Source organism: Colletotrichum lupini, chromosome 4 (genome assembly GCF_023278565.1).
Source record: "Colletotrichum lupini chromosome 4, complete sequence".
Lineage (NCBI taxonomy): Eukaryota > Fungi > Ascomycota > Sordariomycetes > Glomerellales > Glomerellaceae > Colletotrichum > Colletotrichum lupini.
In genome coordinates, this window is record NC_064677.1 from 3832278 (window position 1) to 3850740 (window position 18463).

The 18463-nt window shown below is 45.8% G+C and overlaps 7 protein-coding genes across 7 annotated transcripts; 3 read left to right on the forward strand and 4 right to left on the reverse strand.

Annotated features, from left to right (window-relative positions):
* Nucleotides 1-194: 194 nt before the first annotated feature.
* Nucleotides 195-476, reverse strand: CLUP02_08223 (uncharacterized protein; the record flags this gene model as incomplete). The annotated part of the gene is made up of 1 exon (XM_049287213.1): nt 195-476. The coding sequence occupies one exon, from the start codon at nt 474-476 to the stop codon at nt 195-197; it is 282 nt and encodes a 93-aa protein (XP_049144356.1).
* Nucleotides 477-790: 314 nt separating this feature from the next.
* On the forward strand, nt 791-1273 carry CLUP02_08224 (uncharacterized protein; the record flags this gene model as incomplete). Its single annotated transcript, XM_049287214.1, has 1 exon — nt 791-1273. One exon carries the CDS (start codon nt 791-793, stop codon nt 1271-1273), a length of 483 nt encoding a protein of 160 aa, XP_049144357.1.
* Nucleotides 1274-1395: 122 nt separating this feature from the next.
* CLUP02_08225 (uncharacterized protein) lies at nt 1396-2804 on the forward strand (the record flags this gene model as incomplete). The annotated part of the gene is made up of 3 exons (XM_049287215.1): nt 1396-2010; nt 2121-2517; nt 2578-2804. The coding sequence occupies 3 exons, from the start codon at nt 1396-1398 to the stop codon at nt 2802-2804; spliced, it is 1239 nt and encodes a 412-aa protein (XP_049144358.1).
* Nucleotides 2805-8885: 6081 nt separating this feature from the next.
* Nucleotides 8886-9164, reverse strand: CLUP02_08226 (uncharacterized protein; the record flags this gene model as incomplete). The annotated part of the gene is made up of 1 exon (XM_049287216.1): nt 8886-9164. A coding segment is annotated over one exon (279 nt), but the record flags the coding sequence as incomplete, so codon positions are not given.
* A 597-nt stretch (nt 9165-9761) lies between these two features.
* CLUP02_08227 (ATP-NAD kinase) lies at nt 9762-11690 on the reverse strand (the record flags this gene model as incomplete). The annotated part of the gene is made up of 3 exons (XM_049287217.1): nt 9762-10207; nt 10273-11434; nt 11583-11690. The coding sequence occupies 3 exons, from the start codon at nt 11688-11690 to the stop codon at nt 9762-9764; spliced, it is 1716 nt and encodes a 571-aa protein (XP_049144360.1).
* Nucleotides 11691-12890: 1200 nt separating this feature from the next.
* CLUP02_08228 (uncharacterized protein) lies at nt 12891-16737 on the forward strand (the record flags this gene model as incomplete). Its single annotated transcript, XM_049287218.1, has 9 exons — nt 12891-12930; nt 13074-13242; nt 13281-14117; nt 14166-14308; nt 14362-14450; nt 14495-15361; nt 15433-15730; nt 15778-15907; nt 15954-16737. 9 exons carry the CDS (start codon nt 12891-12893, stop codon nt 16735-16737), a joined length of 3357 nt encoding a protein of 1118 aa, XP_049144361.1.
* A 405-nt stretch (nt 16738-17142) lies between these two features.
* On the reverse strand, nt 17143-18048 carry CLUP02_08229 (uncharacterized protein; the record flags this gene model as incomplete). The annotated part of the gene is made up of 2 exons (XM_049287219.1): nt 17143-17536; nt 17591-18048. The coding sequence occupies 2 exons, from the start codon at nt 18046-18048 to the stop codon at nt 17143-17145; spliced, it is 852 nt and encodes a 283-aa protein (XP_049144362.1).
* Nucleotides 18049-18463: the final 415 nt, after the last annotated feature.

Consider the following 18463-nt stretch of genomic DNA (forward strand, 5'->3'; position numbering starts at 1 on the left):
CTGCCCACCACTAGACGTCTTTCCATCATCCGCAACCTGGAGTTGAGGAAACATTCGCCAGGGACACCATCCCGGCAATTGGGTAGAGAAGGCGGGCCGAACAGCGCTGTGCACGACTCGCTAGAGAAAACAACCCGATTCACTCTTTCCTCAGTCTTTAGCTTTAGCGGCTCTGCGTCCTGAGTATGCGTCTCTCACCTGTGCGGCGTGCCGCGGACCAAGAGGTTACACGGCCGGGACGTGGCTGATTGCCCTTGGCTACTTGGCGGGCTTGGAGACTCCATCCGCCGCGGCACCCGACGACGCCAATACCGGGGAGATCTTCTGTGCTTCTTGGCCGTTGCATCGATGCTCGATAGTCTGCCCTGCTGAAGGGGGGCAGCAGGTAGTAAAGATGGTACCAGACGGAAGACGACACCGGCCATACGGCGACCCGCCAAGTGCCAAGAGAATAATCCGCCCCTTGGCACAACCATGAAGGTATGCTTAGATGCTACGCGGGATTCTGAGCCCTCTGAATTGTTCCTTTCGAAATCCACCAACACCGAGTATCGTCCACGCTGCTGCTCACCCGCCACCTTCGTCCCATCCACCCAAGCAGAAATCAACGGAGAGACGCAGAGAAATGGGCAGTATCGTTGCGGTGCACGTCCCAGCTACCATCGCAGGAGTGCTTGGCAAAGTCTCATGAGCGACTGACCCACTCTGCAAATACTGCGTCCCTTGACCATCTGCCAGAGAGTCGAGTCGGATCTGTCTACGCGTCCCGGGGGGTCACCCATGCCCACCCATGCCCTGGCAACATCAGAGCGTGGATCTCTGGGCCAAAATTGGCATCCTACCTGACATCTCTCGGCCATCGCATAGAGGCACGGCGACGATGCCAAGACCTCCTAGTCAGGTCTCTCCGTCAAGCTTGGTCTCGAATCGCCCTCCTCTTGCACACTCGACCGCGGCTGGCCTCCCAGATGGATATCCCAAACCGACCTGCCCAATTGGCTCGCTGCCTGTCTCTGGTGTCACCTGCGTTTCATGCCTCGACTGCGTCGCTGACTGCTTGGACCTCACGCTGAACAATATCCAGTCCCGCTGGGCGGATTGTCTACAATGTACCATCGCTAGCCTACTCGTCCTTCGGCCATCCCTTGGCGTTATTCGGAGCTTTCCAGCTGGGCAATCCCACCTCGACCACGACGAGCACCCCCTGCCTGCGCCTCCGTACCGACTCGATCAAGAGCCTACCCCAGACGGTAGCCCCTCTGCTAATGTCTGAGGGCCCACGACCGACTTGAGGCTTTCGACGGGACTCTATCTCTTGGCATCTTGGCGGCTGTGTCTCAAGCATGTGGCTAGTCTCCAATCTCAACTCATCCATCTTGGCTCGTGGGGAAATATATGAAAGCTAAATTCTCGTGCTTTTTTTCAGATCTTTTCTTCTATTTCTTCTTTAGCTGTGCTCGACTGGTATCCTGTCTCTTCTCGGTTTTCTTCTCTCTCTTCTTCAAGATTTTAAAAAGCTATCTTCAATTCTTCCGCTGGTCGTGTCCTTATTATACAACTCTACGCCTATTACTTAGTGTCACCGTCTCGCAGACCACCCTTCGCCTCTTCCAAGAGCCGTTCCACCCGAATCACACCAAGACATACCGACTACCCGAACAGATCGACAAGATGGTCAACCGCTACATCTTCGCCGTTGCCGGCCTGGCCGCTCAGCTCAACGCTCTGCCCTTGAACATCAACTTGGGCGCTTATTCACCTGCCTTGGTGGTGGGTGATGGTGAAATTTCATTTGGCGGTAGAAACGACGTCTCCCAGTTGATGAATGTACTGGAGGGCGCCGCAGTTAATGCTGCTCAAGGTGCTGCGAATGCTCCGGCCGCCGCCCCTGCCGCTCCCGCGGCACCTGCTACCCCGGCCGCCCCTCAGCAGCCTGCTCAGCAAGCCGCTGCTTCAGTCGGAGGTGCTACGCCGGTGACTGCTTCGTCCGCGGACAACCAGATCAACGAGGTTAGTGGAATCTTCTAGCTTTCGGGCGGCTCATGTCTGTGTGTACGGGACACACACGGACGCTAGTACTATCAGACCAATATCAGCTAACATATTACCTCTCCAACCAGGCCCAAGCCATTGCAGCCCTCCAAGGAATGGGCAAGGAGATCGCTCCCCGTGTACAGCTTACCAAAGCCCGTCCCGCCGAGAAGCGCGATCTCTCCGGTTTCGATCGCGCTCTGAAGTACGCCGAGGCTGCCCTCACTAAGGGACCCAAGATCCAGCTTGGCACTGGTCAGGAGGGCTCTGGTGTCGGCATGATCGTCGACAACAATCAGCAAGCAGCAGCTCGTCCTGGAACCGGAGGCGCCGCTGAGGCCGCACCCGCTACCCCCGCTGCACCCCGCCCTGCCGGCGCTATTGTTGCTCAGCAGAAGGTCAAGGCCCGCTCCGACGAGGCCCAGCAGCCCCCTCGCCGCCGTGCCAAGGTCACCACCATGTACGTTCGCTCCGGCGTTCCTGCTGGTAAGTAACAAATAAGTCTTGGAACACTCAAGGCACACGCGGCTAATCACTACGGAATAGGCGTCGAGATGACCCCTGAGAAGCTCGTTGCCCGCGATCCTTCCGCCCCCGTTTCCCAAGTCGTCCCAGCCACCAACAACAACGTTGTCAAGCGCGCAGTTGAGGAGCTTAACTCACGAGGCGTCAGCGGCGGCGCCATTGACACCGTCAACCTGAATGTCAGCGGTGAGGGCGTCACCATGACCTTTGTCGAGACTCAGGCCGACGATGTGGAGGACGAGCAGTAGATTGCTCTTTCGCGTGTGTAATCCTGGAAACCCAAAAGAGCTTATTCAACCAAACCCCCAAAATTGAGAACGTTGCCACGATTTGTTTCTTCTCCTCCTTACCTCATTCAAATATTTACGATTCCCGGCCTCAGCCCTAATCCCTCGTCGAGATCCTTCCGCTACTCTTCACTCACCTGAGTAATCGGCTCACTATATACAAACGGCTCACGCGTACACACAATGGGTCTCGGCTTGCCTTCGCTTTTTACGGGCCTCAAAACCTCCTTGTCTTTTATTTTTACGCCATGATATCAAACATTTTGGGAAGGGTGGTGTGGGTGTTCGTTCTAGACAAATCACTAGCATTCGGCGTGTACGATTCTCACTGATAGTTGGAAATCGCCTGGTTATTTCTCCTTATTGGCTGTGGCGGTCAGCGGCGGCGGCGTATCGAGTGGTTGTGTATCTGAACCTTTTTTTTTTTTTTTCTTGCTCTTCTCTATCTCAAAAAAATACCTCTTTGCCATCTACCCAAACATTGCCCAGCGATTATTAATAGCTCCGACTTCTGCCTATTATGCTTTCCTTGAGAGTTACGGCAAACTACAAGAGGCACTCTGCCAAAACACTTTTTTCATATATCAAAGCAGAAATCGTATTTTACAGTCACCCCACTACCTAGGATAGGGTCTAGACTAGTATAATAACCTATAAATAGGGGTTATAAAGATTTACAGCTTAAGAAATACTTTAATTTCGTAATATATTAGACCGTATAGTAGTATATAAAATTACGTAATATCGTACCCTAATATAAAAGTTTTTCTTCTTTTTATAACTTTATTATAAAAATAACTACTACTTTTTACCCTCTTATAAATAAAAATCACTCTTTACTTAAGTTATTAAACTAATAGCTCGCTTATAAATATTATAATATAGATTTATAATAATTTCTAATTTCTATATAAGACGTTACTAAACTAATTAACTTTACGATACCTCTTTATAAAGCTATTTTAAAACGACCGATCGATAATAATATTTATATAGGCTCTACCCTTTTTATATAATAAGAACGTATAAACGTATAAGCCTCGATATTAATAAAATCTCTTTTTATAGGCTTAAAAGAACGGGAACGAAGTATTTAGTAAATAAAAAAAGAGCTAAAGTAATTATTAATAATTAATATTTTTATTATATTATATAATATATCCTTTTTTAAAAACGAACTTAACAGTTTCTAAGTAACGACTTATATTAACGTCTAAGTTATTAAAAAGTTTATTAAAAAAGTTTAGTTTAATCGCTTCTTAACGTTTATTTTATATTAAAATATAATGCGATTTATTATTTTATATTTTATAATAAACTAGTAAATTCTTTTAATAAAATAAATAGCATTTTTAATTAATATAAAGAATCTTTACGATATTTTAGAGTATTATAAAGTAGCGTATAAAGCTATAAGTTTAGAGAAATTCCTTTTTAAAGCTACGATTTTATATAAAAAAGATAATTATTAACTTTTTATTATTTTTTAAACTAGAATTAAGTCGCTAGTTATTAAACCTTAGTTAGTAAAAAAGGGAAAAGGTCGTATAAAACTAATTATAACTAAAACTTTAAGCAAAACGACGTATAAAAATATTCTAAAAACACGGCTTTTAATAAGTATTAGTATTAAACTAACAATAAAAATTAAAGAGGAATTATTAGTTAAGTAAGAAAAGAAGATCGTTAAGAAGGAGGTAAAGGCTAAGAAAAAAGTTAAAAAGGATAAAAATAATAAGAAAAACGAGATTATAGTAGTTTAATAAAAAGATAAAATTTATAATAATAAATAACTTAGTATACTATAAGGACAGAAATAAGCATTCTCGTTAGTAAATAGTTTAAAATAAATTATAATTATATTTATAATTCTTCTTCGTCCTTAGTATTACTCGTAATTACGAAGCTATCTAATACTCTAAGATTAATTCTAAAGTTTTCTAATTTTTACTTAACTTATATAATACCGCCCTATAGTTTACTAAGTAAAGTAACTTCTAATTAGAGCTTATTACGTATATATTACTTTAAATAAATATAAAAATATTAATATGCTTTAAAATAAAGATAATTAGCCTCGCTAAACTTCGTACTTTTAGCTAATATAGTTAGGGAGCCCTTAATAATTAAAGTATAAATTTATAAAGTAGCTTAAGGAAGATATATATCTAAATTATTACTATTCTAAATAGCGTTTAATAATTATTAAACTTAGTCTTAGTTAATTAGCTATATAAAGTCTTATATAGTTCGTAACGTAAATTAATAATATAGTTACTATAGCTAACTAGAAATAACGTAAGGGCGACCTTTTTAATAACGAATTTAATAAGAGTTTTAAATTTATATAAAGTTAATAAAATTAGAACGAATTAGTGGTATATACGTAAATAGAAGTATAATCTAGTTAAAGAGTATATTTATATAGAATAGCCCTTAGAACTTAAGTAGTTAGAAATATTCTTATAAACGTAAGTATATTTATATATACTAAAATATATATTACTTACTCGCTAATATACTAATCTACTTTAATAAAGACGATTTTACTAACTCTTAATCTTAATATTATAAATACTTTTACTAAAGATCTAGTAATTACGGAATATAATTAGACTTTTTATTATTAAATAGTATTATAAAAAGTAGTAATAAATACTAAACGTAAGAACAGTTTCTTTCCCTTAGTCTAAACGAACTCGTAATAGTATAAATCCCCGTTATTAAATAATAATAAGATATTATATAAGTATATTCCGGGACGTATAAGTAAAAACCCTTATATAGAACTATATAATAAACCGCGAATAAGTATTAATATTAGTATAGATCTTAAATCTAAATAATAAAAGCTTATTATACGTATTTAAAGACTAAATATAATTTAGTCTAAGAGTTATAAACCCTTTATAACGGTACTTTATCTTACTTAACCGATCTTAAACTTATTATAAAAAGGTTTTATAATATATAAAGTATAGTTTATCTCGGCTAATAATATAAGCTTATTAGCGAACTTATATATAAAGATACTTTTTACTATACCCTTTAGTACGGTAAGTAACTTTTAGTATACTAAAAAAGAACTTTTTTAATTATTATTATATAATTACGAGCTATTTTAGTATTTATTATTACTAAAGCTAATTCTGTTAACGAAGTATTAATAATTTTATAGCCGTAATTATAAATCCTTTAGACTAGAGTTAAAAAAGGATATCTTTATTATTTAAGTATTATTAAAAGAATAATTCTTAAATACGAATTAATAAATCCTTAAAAAAGACCGTACGCTCTTCTTGTTATAAGTCCTATTTTATAAGTTAATATTCAAAAGTTCGCTTTGTAATTTTAATACTAAAAACTATAAAGATATATATAATAATTATATTATAAGTCTAATTACTCTCTAACTTTATAATAATTATCGTTCGATATAGTAAAAATTTAATACGTAGTCGTACTATTTTAAAAAAGTAATAATATATAAAATAAAAAACTAAAAAAGAAATTTTAAGTAAGGAGTAAATATTTATATATAATTATAGCGATATATAGGGGTATCCTTTTATTTATAAGGTTTTATAAATATATATATAAAAATATAAACGCGTACGGGGATTTATAATACTAAAAAGGATAAAAAAGTATATAACGATAATATACGATAAATAAAAGTTCTATAATTTTATTAAAAACGTTAAACTTTAGGGGGAGCCTTTATATAGTTAGTTATAGCCTCTTACGGGCTAAACTAAGCGCGTATACTCTAGCTTATAGCTAGTAAGTACCCTATAACTTTATAAGGGCCTTATTACCTAGGTATTAAGCCTAACCGTACTATATCCTAATATATACCTATATAAACTCCTATATTATACTATATAAAAATATCGAATTAATTACTCCTTACTTAGAGTTTATATAAGTTAATAACGCTCCTTATAATCCTATATATTATTATATATACCCTCTTCGTTATTTTTAGCCTATTTAGCTATTTATTTAAAGGCTTTTATTATTATATAGAGGTATATAGCGGGGATAGTACTTAGAGACTTAAGTAGAGTACTAATACGAACTTTATTACGGCCCTTATAATTATAACTACGCTTAATAACCTTAGTAAGTATATTACGAGCTAATACGAACCGTTAGTAAACTATAAATAGATATAAAGTAATATAAAGTAATATATAAGTAATAACAGGAGGCGTAACGAGCGTATACTCGTATATAGTAAATATATAGTTATAACTAAAGTAGCCCTTACTTATAAAAGTAATATAATTAGCAAAAATGCCTTTACTAGCCTTATAACGAGCGCACGACTCGGTACTAGTCTTAATATTACTATATATAGTTATTTAAATAGTATTAGTAGCCTAAGTATAAGTTATAATAATATCTAAAGGTATATAACGGCTATTCTTAGTAATCTTAAAATTAAGCTTAATCTAACGCTAGGGCTAGATTATATAGGTTAGTATAATAATATTAAATAGTATAGGGTAGTATATACTAACTTATATAATACTAAAGTTATAAATTTAATAAAAAGTCTTTAAAAAGGAAAATAAAGAGCTTATAAATAACGTAAAAATCCGTATAATAAAGAAGCTATTATATAAAGGTATACGTATTAATAAAGAGGTAAGAGGTTATTTTATAAAACGTAAGGTCGTTAGGGTACTATATAAGTTAGTATACGGGGACCGTTAGGAGCTATATACCCTTAATACGGGCCAGAACGCTATATTAAGCGCTTATTATAAGTATTATATGGTATACGCAATTATTAAAAAAGGGAGTATCCTATACGAAATTATTAGTATATATACGTAAATAGTTAATACTAAAGAAAAAAGTAAATAAAAAGAATTAAATTATAAATAAGTATATACGCGTAATTATACTTACAATTGCGCGTATATTAGCCTAAAAAGAAGCATAATTACTAATTAGTAAAAATTATATTAGTAATTGCGTATAAAATTGCCTAATTATACCTAATTAATATTTCTAATTAGTAAATTGCGAATATTATACTTATAATTGCGTGTATAATTAAGTAATAATAATAAAAATAAAATAGAAAAGGGTATAAAGTATAATAAGGTAAAATATAATTGCTAATAAGTAACTATAAGGGCGTAGGTAGATTACTTACCTTACTTAAGGAATATTAAGTTAGTTAAGAGGAAAGGGAAATTAATTAGTAATAAAAATTAGTAAGGAGGATATGCCCCCTAGCTACCCTACTTTTACTAGGCGGTATAACCGCCCTTACGTAATTACTACTACTTACGGTTATAAGCAATTCCTTATAATAATATACGGGATTTATTATAATATTTATTTATACGTACGAGAAAGTCGCGCTATTAATACCTAAAATTTACGGTAGCCGTAGGTTTATTAGAAAGAACGGTTTTGGCGGAGTGCCTCTTGCAGTCTGCCGTAAGAGTTCCTTTTTTTAGTGCATGTAGAAACGACCGGAAATCACAAATGCCTGTTTCGTCTCAAGCGAAAAATCGACCAGACGTGGGCTCTGCGTGGCGGTTCCTGCATAAAAAAACAAGTAGGCATTATGTGGAACCTGCAGCTCAAAGGGCAAAAAAAGCCGCCTATTAACCGCCTATGGACGTATGGCGATCAGTTCCGAGTTGTTGTGGTTGTGAGACGTTCCATTGTGTTGCCGGCGAACATGGGACCAGCGGAACGTCGCAGCATCTGTCACAAGTCCCCTCACCCTGGTAGATACTATTAGAGCCGCATACAACCCATCGGCGGTATCCATGCTGAAATCGCCCAGGGGAAAAAAGACCCAATGGGAGAATTGTAGCGTTTCCTTTGTCAGCGCACGACTCAGGGGCCATCCTGGTTGTGCGGGAGGTGGGAGGAAGAAGAAGCCAAGGGAAGAAGCCAGACCCATGACCAAGGGTATCCGCGGGTGCGACCGAGCGGGCAATAGATGCGCTGCGAAAGCCCGCGGGGGGCCTATTCGTGGGTGAGGTTAAGGCCTTAGTAAGGTGCCCTGCTCTAGGAGTCGTAGAGCCAGCGAGGTTGGGCGGGTGACGCCGGTCGGTGTTTTAGCTTGCCGCGTTTGTTTTGTCGGGTTTGGCGTGGATTGCCCTGGGTTTGCGGTTTTTTTTCCCTTCGTGTCTTGGAAGGAGGAAACACCTTGACACACGCAGAGATGAGTCTGTCTACCCATCGTCCGGGTGACGTTGTCTGCTTCCTGCGCACAGTCTGCTTGTTGGGCTGTTTCTCGTTGTAGACTTGATGGGATGGAGGAATATCGACCAACGTAGGAGAAAAATCGTAGATGGCGAGCACGAAAACGACATCCGGAGCCCGCCTCGAAGCCAGTTGGACAAACGAATTGCTACTAAGACGGCTGTGTTGCTACAGTTTCTCGGAGCTCATCCTCTCTTCCTCGCAACTCACATCGCACCCAGGCTAGGCTGAAAGACGTAGTGCCAAGCTTAAAGGCAAAGCTTAGTTGCGTTCGTGAACCTAGTCGATCTTAGTTCTCGGAGGCCAAGTGGCCACCCTCCCGAAGACGGGATGTTCTCACCTCTGAAAGACTCAAAAAGAGGCTCTCTCGAGGACGTGAACCATCTCCGGGGCTTGGCGTTTGGATTTATAGTCCTCCGTAAGGCAGGATTGTGGTTGCAGTGAGTGTGCTTTCTTCCTGGGCTGGCCACGCGGCAGGTGACAAAAGATTTGAAATGTGCCAAAGTGCCCATCCTCTTCGTCTGCGTGTGACCATGTGAGTTCCTGGTTGTGGTGACAGCTTGCCGACTGATAGTCGTTCGGAAAGTTGCTATCCGAAGCCAAGCCTTTTGACTCTGCGTGTCGTGGAACTTTTCTGGACTTTTAATCGTTGGTCGCTGATTCCCTGGACGAATGGATCTACTTCTCCCATTCTTTGTATTCCTTTTGCTTTTGGCGCGTATTCCACCCTAGCTTGCCGCTGATACTGTTGACCCAATCTTCGCTGCGCCGACCCTGAGCCTGGACGCTGGCAAAGGGATAACGGCTAGCGCTGATCGTCACGTAGTCTCCTGGAAATAGCTCAACGCGCTCGCGACCGTCGAAGCTGGCCCACGAGTTGGTCCTCGCGTCGTAGGGCACGCCCACACGAAGAACAATGGTATCGGGTAGGATGATGGGACGGAACGAGAGCGTGTGTGCGCAGATGGCAGTGACGAGCATGACGGGGTTTTCCGGGTGGCAGAGTGAACCGCCGGCCGCCAGGTTGTAGGCGGTGGAGCCCGTTGGGGTCGAAACGCAAATGCCGTCTGCCAAGACGGAGGTGAAGTGTTCGTCGTCACCGAAGATTTCAGTGTACGACATTGCTATTGGGGTGGCATGATCAGTAATCTAGAGTTCGCTCAGCAGGGAAGCATGGTCGAGGACTTACTTGGATTTGGACCACGATCGACGACAATCTCGTTCAATATCTCAAAAGTTCCGTCTGGTTTGTGGGTGTGTTCATCTTCCCTCTCCTCGCCCACTAGCTCTTCCACGAGGTCAAGCTTTCGCCCGTCGTCGTCTTGGCTTGAGCTGCTCTCTTCACCGTCCACCAGCTGTTTTCTCGTCTGGCTCCTCATGATGGTTCCCTCAAACCGCAACCGCAAGCTGACTGTAACGCCTTTATTGAAGGCATTCTCGAGGATGCTTTGGTAGTCCTCAAAATCGAATTTCGTCAGGAAACCCAAACTGCCGAGGGAGAAGCTCAGCACCGGCGGGACAATGCGCTGGAAAAGCCAGCTGGCGTAGAGTACGGTACCGTCGCCACCCAATGAAATAACAAAGTCGAACATGTGCGGCCGGTTCCGACACATGTCTTCATTCCAGTACCGAAGACGCTTCGATATGCCTTCCTCGCTTGTCCCAGGTTTCGATGCTCCTGACTCGGCAACGTGTTTCTTGAGCTCTTCAACTATTCCCGTCGCATTGAACTTTTTGTTGTCCTTGAACTTTTCTTCCACGTAGACTGTATACACAACATCCCGCTCATGTGACAGGAGCCATTTGGTTAGTTCCCGTGTGCGCGCAATCAGATCCGCATCGTGGATCTTGGTCAGGAGAAATATCGTCTTTACGCGGAATCTGATGCGCATACTGCTGAGCCGTCTGCTAAGCTCTCGGACTCCCCAAGCCATTTCACTAAGTTGCTTCTTGGTGAGTAGTCGGCTATGCAGCTCGTCGTCGTCGTCAGAATGGGTGAGGTCGATCTGCGAAGCAGACTTGGTAATCTCGGATCGCCAGGACTTTTCGTCGGCCTGGCCAACGTCACTGCCTTCGGGGCTATCGGCAGCCAAAATGGACGCTCTTTGCTTAGCGAGCCGTCCCTTGGGCTCAACAGTCTTCGACATGCCCGATTCCCCAGATACATCACAGGCACCGACATGTCGATGAGAGTTCTCATAGGTGGGATGACCGTGGTGGTAGTTGTCCGTGGTGGCTTTCGAGGCGCTTGATACCGAATTCGACCGAGAACCCTGGTTGCTGGCGGAGGCTACCGCGTTTCGAGCTTTTCTCTGGCTTTCGAGGAACTGGTGTACGATGCACTCAGTTCTCTGGCTAGGGTGTCGCGGCAAAGGTCTGGAAGACTCGGACGTGACTAGAGAGCTTTTGCGCCGGTAAGGGTTTCCAGGATCAAAAGTGACCTATCACAGTCTTAATACAAGGCATGCTGTTTGGCATGATGCTTTCAAATCCACGTACCTCGACAGCCTTTTGGTAGTCATCGTCACTTCCGCTTGAATGCGCATCCTCCTCTTTCTCAAAGCCAACACGCTTCTCCGTCTCGTCGTTGGTAGTCTCGGCACCCATTTCCCGCAGCAAGAGCGTCGCAATGACGAAGAAGGCGAAACAAGTTGGCAAAGTCGCGACGATGGCGGGGTAGCTTGATCGCGGTTGGTACTTGTAGACGACTTCGATGCGGTCTCACAGCATTAGCAGCGGATTGAAAAAGGAAGTGGTTTCGAGAGCGTAAAAAGCAGGCTCAATCGTCGGCAAACTAAAGGTTTATTTCGACCGCGTGCGCAAAGAGAAAGTTATCAAGTGGCTGTCTCTCTCTCTTTGCGTCGCACAGTGCCCATATGCAGTGGCAATGAGGCGATTGGGCATGCAGAGAGTGTTCGCGATTGTAACCCCGAGGCACGTTCCCCGAAAGTATGAAAGAACAGATACTAGGATCCAGGTTGCTGCCGATGCCGAGGCTCACACAATGAATGAACAAAGGTTTTGTTCTAAAGAGCGTGACTCGGAGAAGTGATAGGCAAATCTATCCAAGGAAACTAAAGAGTCAGAAGAGGTTGCAGAGTGAGAGCTGCCCACCTCAGCTTCAACGGGTGGAAGCTTCTTCAATCAGCGGGGCCAAGGTGTTAGTGATGATTGCAGCATTGTCCGTAGCCATTAGGGTGCTGGTTCGCCCGCAGTGGGCCGAGCTGACCAACATGGAAGTCAGTTTCCTCCGGCAGGATTAGTGAGGTGGGGGGCCTATCTGTCCATGGCTTGTGCTGCCGAAGAACAGGGGCGGTAGGGGGACAAGTCGCTGACGTCGTTGCTGTTTTAGGCGGTGGGACTCATACCTTAGGACTAGACCGGTTCACGGGCTGGTCAAGTAAACGCATCAAGAATTTTAGATCTTGCACTTGTCAGCTTTGCAGTTCTTCGGCACTGTACCTCTGCGATTGAACATAGTACACCAGGATATCAAGAAAGAGGCATACGCCAGGTAGCAAAAGGGTCCAGGACCTGACACCAACCGAGTTGACCTTGCGGACGTCCGCATGACCATCTATTTACTCTTGGGGGAAAGTCTGCGCAGTAGGGATCTAAAGCTAGACACCCATTGGGTTGCTGACTGCTGATTAACATCGGGTGATGCAGCTCGCGTACTATCTAACATGAGACGATCACTCCATCACCTTGGCCGCCTCGGATGAGTTTGTTTTCCCGTGCAATGCAATGTGAGCGAGAGGCATCGCCAGGCATATGTCACTCCTCCACTTCCTGTTCGAGTGAGGAATGCCCTATCCCAAGTACTCCGTTTGGTATTTACTGGAAAGTCCAGACGATAAGAGGGGATCACCTAAGGTACCTAGGTAGGGTAAGGTAGGTAGGTAGTTTTCTACCTAGGTAGGTAAGGTACCAGGGCAGATAAGACATGCAATAATCGATAAGCGATAAGGAGCTGGGTCGTCCATTGAGGTACACCCCGCCAAACCACCAAGAACCAGCTGTTTAACCAATCACAAGCTGCAGCGCAAACAGCATCCCTCCTGATCGCTGCATCTTCACCGCGACCACGTCAGAATGCTTTCGCGCTGAGCAACCGAAACTTCACCCGCAACACGCTTCGACACATTATTGACGCGAGGTGTTCCTTCTTCGTTCCATGAATCTCCCCGGATGAAGCACACTCGACTGCTCCTTGTCTACCAACAACCTCTTAGAGCATGATACACCCATCGACGCACCTCCACTTCCTCACAGGATGAACTCTCTGTGGCCCTCGCGGCCTGCCAACGATGGCGCCGCCGCCGAAAACGAACCTCCACCGACTGGCGATGTTGCAGATGCCGTGATAGCGGATGCTGTTGTCGCAGACGTTGGTCCCGATACAAGCAACCCACCTCCTCCGCCTCCACCACGACCGTCCTTGCAGAGAAACTCATCTGCACCCTCTCCAGCTCCGGCCCCAGTTCCGATACCCCCGGCCCCAATGCCTCCTGCGCCCGAACCTCAGCAGCCTACCGACTCGCTATCATTATTGCAGCTTCGTAAAATCGTTGCCGAGTTCAGTCGTGGCGAGCCTGTCGCCTACGATTTCGTCTACAATGACATGGGTGTCCACGACGAGGAGGTTGACGAATGGTTTGTTTATCAATTTTGGCAATGGGTGCGATTAAACGCTGCTCAGCGAGCTTTCGAATGGCAGTGGCAGCACGATTACGATATACAGACAACTTGGGAAGAGACGGACTACCAGACAAAGGCCAAGTTCACGCTAGATGCTCTAGATGGTCTTCAAGTCAAGGACCCGACACAACGTTCTGCGCATATTGGCAAAGTTCTGTACCTAGTGCTAGGTCGATGGGGCGATACGTCGACGCCTGACACTGTAGGTGATAGGAGGTCGGCTGCCAGTGCGACACAATTGGAGGCTATCAGATCAAGCATCAGCTTCTTAACATCTTTGGACGGCATTAACACCGTTTGGTCGGCTCTGCAAAGTTGCTTTGATGTATTTTGGTGAGTACTCCGGGAAATCTGTCTTACAATGTAAGTTAACTCAAGCAGGTCGGATGATGTTCGTCTCGTCCAGCCCGGCGGCGCCCAAGAGGCCCAGGATGAACTTATCAATCTTATGACCATCATGTATGTCATTATTCAGGAGGCACTGAGCTTCCCTAAGGAGCTAGAGGCTACAAGATCTGAGCTTCGTAAGTCACCTGTACTCAATCTATCTAGGAAAGGCTCGGCTAATTGCTGCTAGTTTCTCTCAATCCTGGACTGGTTGATTTTATGTCGCTCGCAACCTCGAAGCTGCGTTGGGACGACGGGAACTTGATGCCATCCAGCCAGGTACGATGATTGGTTCCGAACACAATCCATACTAACAAGTATAGATTTTTTTGCTCTTCTGGAAAACTATTCTGCTTGTTTTCGGCGGCACAAAAGAGGTTGACGAGGCGAAAAAGGCAACAAATGAATCGCCCAATGCAAAGTCAAAAGACTTTATCACAGCATCACCTCTAGATTACCATGTATTCCGGCAAGAGCTCACATCCAAATACCCGGCCTATGTCCCTCCGCGGACACTCATTCCTCTAGAACCTGAGAACACAACCCTTCTTCCACCCATTCCAAATCAGCCCACGAGGACCAGCGCAGCCAGTGGGATTTTCCCGGGACCGCCCACCTCACAAAGCGGCGGTGCTTCTATCTTGCATCAACCCGTGCACATTGCGACACCGGCTCCATCACCGCCGCCGTCCCCTGGTGTTGGAGGCAAGGGCGGTAAAAAGCAAAATTACCAGACGAACCAGAATTTCCCTTTCATGTACCCACCGCTAGATGCCACAAGCAACAGCGCTGGTGGTAAAGGTGGAGCTGGCTTGCAGGAACAGCTTGTCGGTCGTAGGTGGGAGGGTAGTGATATTCCTGCATCCATCTTGGAGGCGGGCGAATTATTTGCAAAGAGGGTTCGCATGACCCGTGCTACACGACAGCTGTGGGAAGAGCGCGAAAGCTTCCTCAGATTCGAGAGAGGGTGGGAAGCAGATGGAGACGACAGTGATGTTGATAACCTCGATCTTGAGGGGCTGACCTTTGAAGAGAAGCAGGAGATTGCTGCGTTCAAGGCGGAGACCAAGGCTGAGGAACGTAGAGAAGCGCAACTTTCGATGCGGGAGCCCGAAATAGACTGCGGCCCTTCGGCAGATAAAGTGAACGTTGAGATCAAGCGACGTCTGCTTGCTGTCGAAAGCTTTTACGTGAGTGTTTTGGCACTTCGAGCTGAGTTTAACTAACGCTTCCACAGAAAGAATCTCTCCCTCATCTGCAGTCGCTTGTAATCGTCCTATTGAGGCCGATACTAATGAACGTCACCGCTGTGTTGTCGCAACCTCCGCAAGGTCAACAGCACCCAAGCATGGCCGGCAGAGGTGCCAATGGCGGTATGAATGGCGGCGCTGGACCTAATAGACAACAGCAGCCCCAAGACCCCTCTTCGGCCGGAGGTGGCCCTCCAGAACTCCCTGAGATGTCACCGGAGGAGGTCGATGCCGCGCGATCCCGCGAAATCACTACAAAGGCCATTACTGGCATTCTCCTGCTTCTATTGAAGTGGCTCAGAGTCTCTCGTGAGTATGCTTGGCCTCGCCCGAGGCATAGACTAATCAGGCCGCAGACATTTTGAAATCCGAATACATGACGCAACTTTTGCTGGATTCTAACTACCTTCCGCTGGTGCTCAAGTTGTTCGCCCATCAGGATGTTCAACAGGTTGTCGACAGCAAAACGGACCGGCTAGAGAACAGGTGTGTGTTGTTACCAACCCTCACGCGACACAAACTGACCAATCAGCTTTTTCCACTTCTGCAATCTGCGATCGAAATTCAAGGAGAAGTCGCCTGTACAAGCAGAGCCGGACGAGGAGGAGAGCGAGGACGAAGCGGCGCCACCACCTATCAAGAGAAGGCGGTCACCGCCTCGCGTCGCGACTGCCGCCACCCGCGATGGCGAAGACACCAGCAAGCTTGAAGGACAAGCTGCGGTGCGACCTGAAGTTGATGAGCTCGGATATCCTGTCGGCGACCTGCCAGCAGAGCCCATCACTGATTTTTCGAGAAGAAACTTCTTCTCTCTGATCAACTACCTACGAATCATGCAAAAGATTTGCAAGCACAAAGCTCACCGGAACCTCCTCCTGGTGCAGTACAAGTCTGCCAACATTCTCCGCAAATCCCTCAAGATCCCCCAGCCAGAACTCCGACTATACACCTTGAAGCTGTTCAAGAACCAAGTACCCTACTGCGGCCGTAAGTGGCGGCAGAGCAACATGCGCGTCATCACGGCGGTGTACCTACACTGCCGACCTGAACTGCGTGACGAGTGGTTGGCCGGCAGCGACGTTGATGCCGAGGTGGACTCGGCGCTGCCATTGGAGCAAGCACTGCGCAGTCTGACGCACTGGTTCAACGTGCGGCGGTACCCGGACAAGATTGCGGCCGAGCTACGGGCAGCCCTGCGCGAGGAGCAAGACTTTTTCACAAGGGAGCTGGAGAAGCTGGACATGAATTGGGCTGACGTCGGGGCCGACGATGGCGCAAACAGTGAGTGGGAGCACGATGCGGCCGGCTGGCCATAAAATTACCCTGAGCGTTAAAGTTACGAGGTATGCTGACACCTGGCGAGTGTCTGGAATAGGTTATTAAAAGCTAAGAGTCGGTGCCGGGCGATGCCTTGTGCGAGATGAATTTACCCAATCACCGAATGCCTCACTCCCAGAGGGTTAAACGCAGTTTATGACTTGTACGAACGTAGTCACGATCAAAGGACAACAGTATTAGTCAAGCAAGTTCACTATGTGCATGATTGGGTCAATGTGTGCATATGTTCCATTGATTCGTAACCAAACTGCCAACAAGAAGCCATCGTCTCGAACGCGACGGCAAAAACTCCTCGATTTCCTGGGTATCTTTGCCAACCTAGACCAACTTCAATTCTTCCATCAACTCATTATGTGGTCTCGTTTCAATTCCTGTCTCTGTACCTAAACTCTGTCGTAAACACCATCGTTGTAGTGTCGAGGGGGCGGCTGCGTGGTTCCAGTCTCATGACCGTACTCATGGCCGTTGGCACCGCCAGTCGCCGTTGTAGTGTTGCCGTAGGTGCCTTCGTATTTGGAGTAGCCGACATCCTGAGCGACCGCGGTGGTCTCGGTGGCGTAGCTGGGGCGGACCTGATCGGGGCTGGTGTGCATGGGCAGCGCATTGTCGTTAGTCGCGGGGTCGGCGCGGCCGCGGCGACGGAAGCTGCTGAAGAAGCCGGGCTTGGTGCCTGAGCCCGAGGTGTAGTTGTTCTTGGGGCTGGGGCCGAAGCGTTTCTCCTTGCGGTGGTGGCGGGCGAGGGCGACTTCGACGAGGATGGAGAAGATGAAGAAGAAACTGCGTTTATATGTTAGCTGCGTTCCTTCAAAATTACGCTCGAAGTGCACTTACATTGCGACAATGGAGACTGCAAAGCAGGCAGTCTGCAGCTTACAAGCCGTGCGCAGACTGGGTAGGTGAGTCCAGCCGTCACTTCCCGTGTTGGTCGGCTCGCCGTCGGCGGGGCCGTCGCCGAAGGGGGTGCTGACGGTGCCGGAGCAGGTTCCGGCGCCGCCCTTGTTGGCGACGGCGACGTAGATGAAGGCGCCGATGAAGGCGACGTCGAGGACGATGGCGATGAAGGAGGTGAAGGCAAGCCCCGCGAGGCAGCAGAGCAGGAGCAGGCCGACGAGGGTGTAGAGGGTCGCGGCGCCTGAGATGCCCTCAACGGCGCGGATGGAGTTCGATATCGGGAGAGAGTGGTTGTGGAGGGTCGCGAGGAAGTAGGAGAAGATTGCGAGGATGAGGACGGAGCAGCCTAGCTGGACGCCGCGGATGAACCATTGGAGGAATTTTAATGCGAAGCCCATAGTTGCGGTGTATGTCGAGCTTCTTCCTTTTGGTTTCTTTGATAGTTGGCTGATTGTATGATTTCAGTATACTCGGAAACTTGTTTGTTTGGTTGACTTTGTGCGGGTTTCCTTTCTTGTTGTTCAAGTCTACACCCTGGATACCGAAGGTGAGGTGGGATGAGATAGAGTCAAGGTGAGCGAATGGGGGGAGGGAGGTTCGAGACCCTTAAGAATTAAAGGTTAAATGGAAGGAAAGAAGGAAACAAGGGCTGCCTCCCTGCTTCGTCTGCCGGTAGGACTGACCGATCCCGCTCCATTGCGTAGATCGTGGCAAGGTCCAGCGCTGTTCAAGCTTGTCTTGGGCTGTCTCTGCCCCATCCCCGTTTATTCCTGGAACATGTTCTTTACGTTCTACGGATACTGCGCACACAGT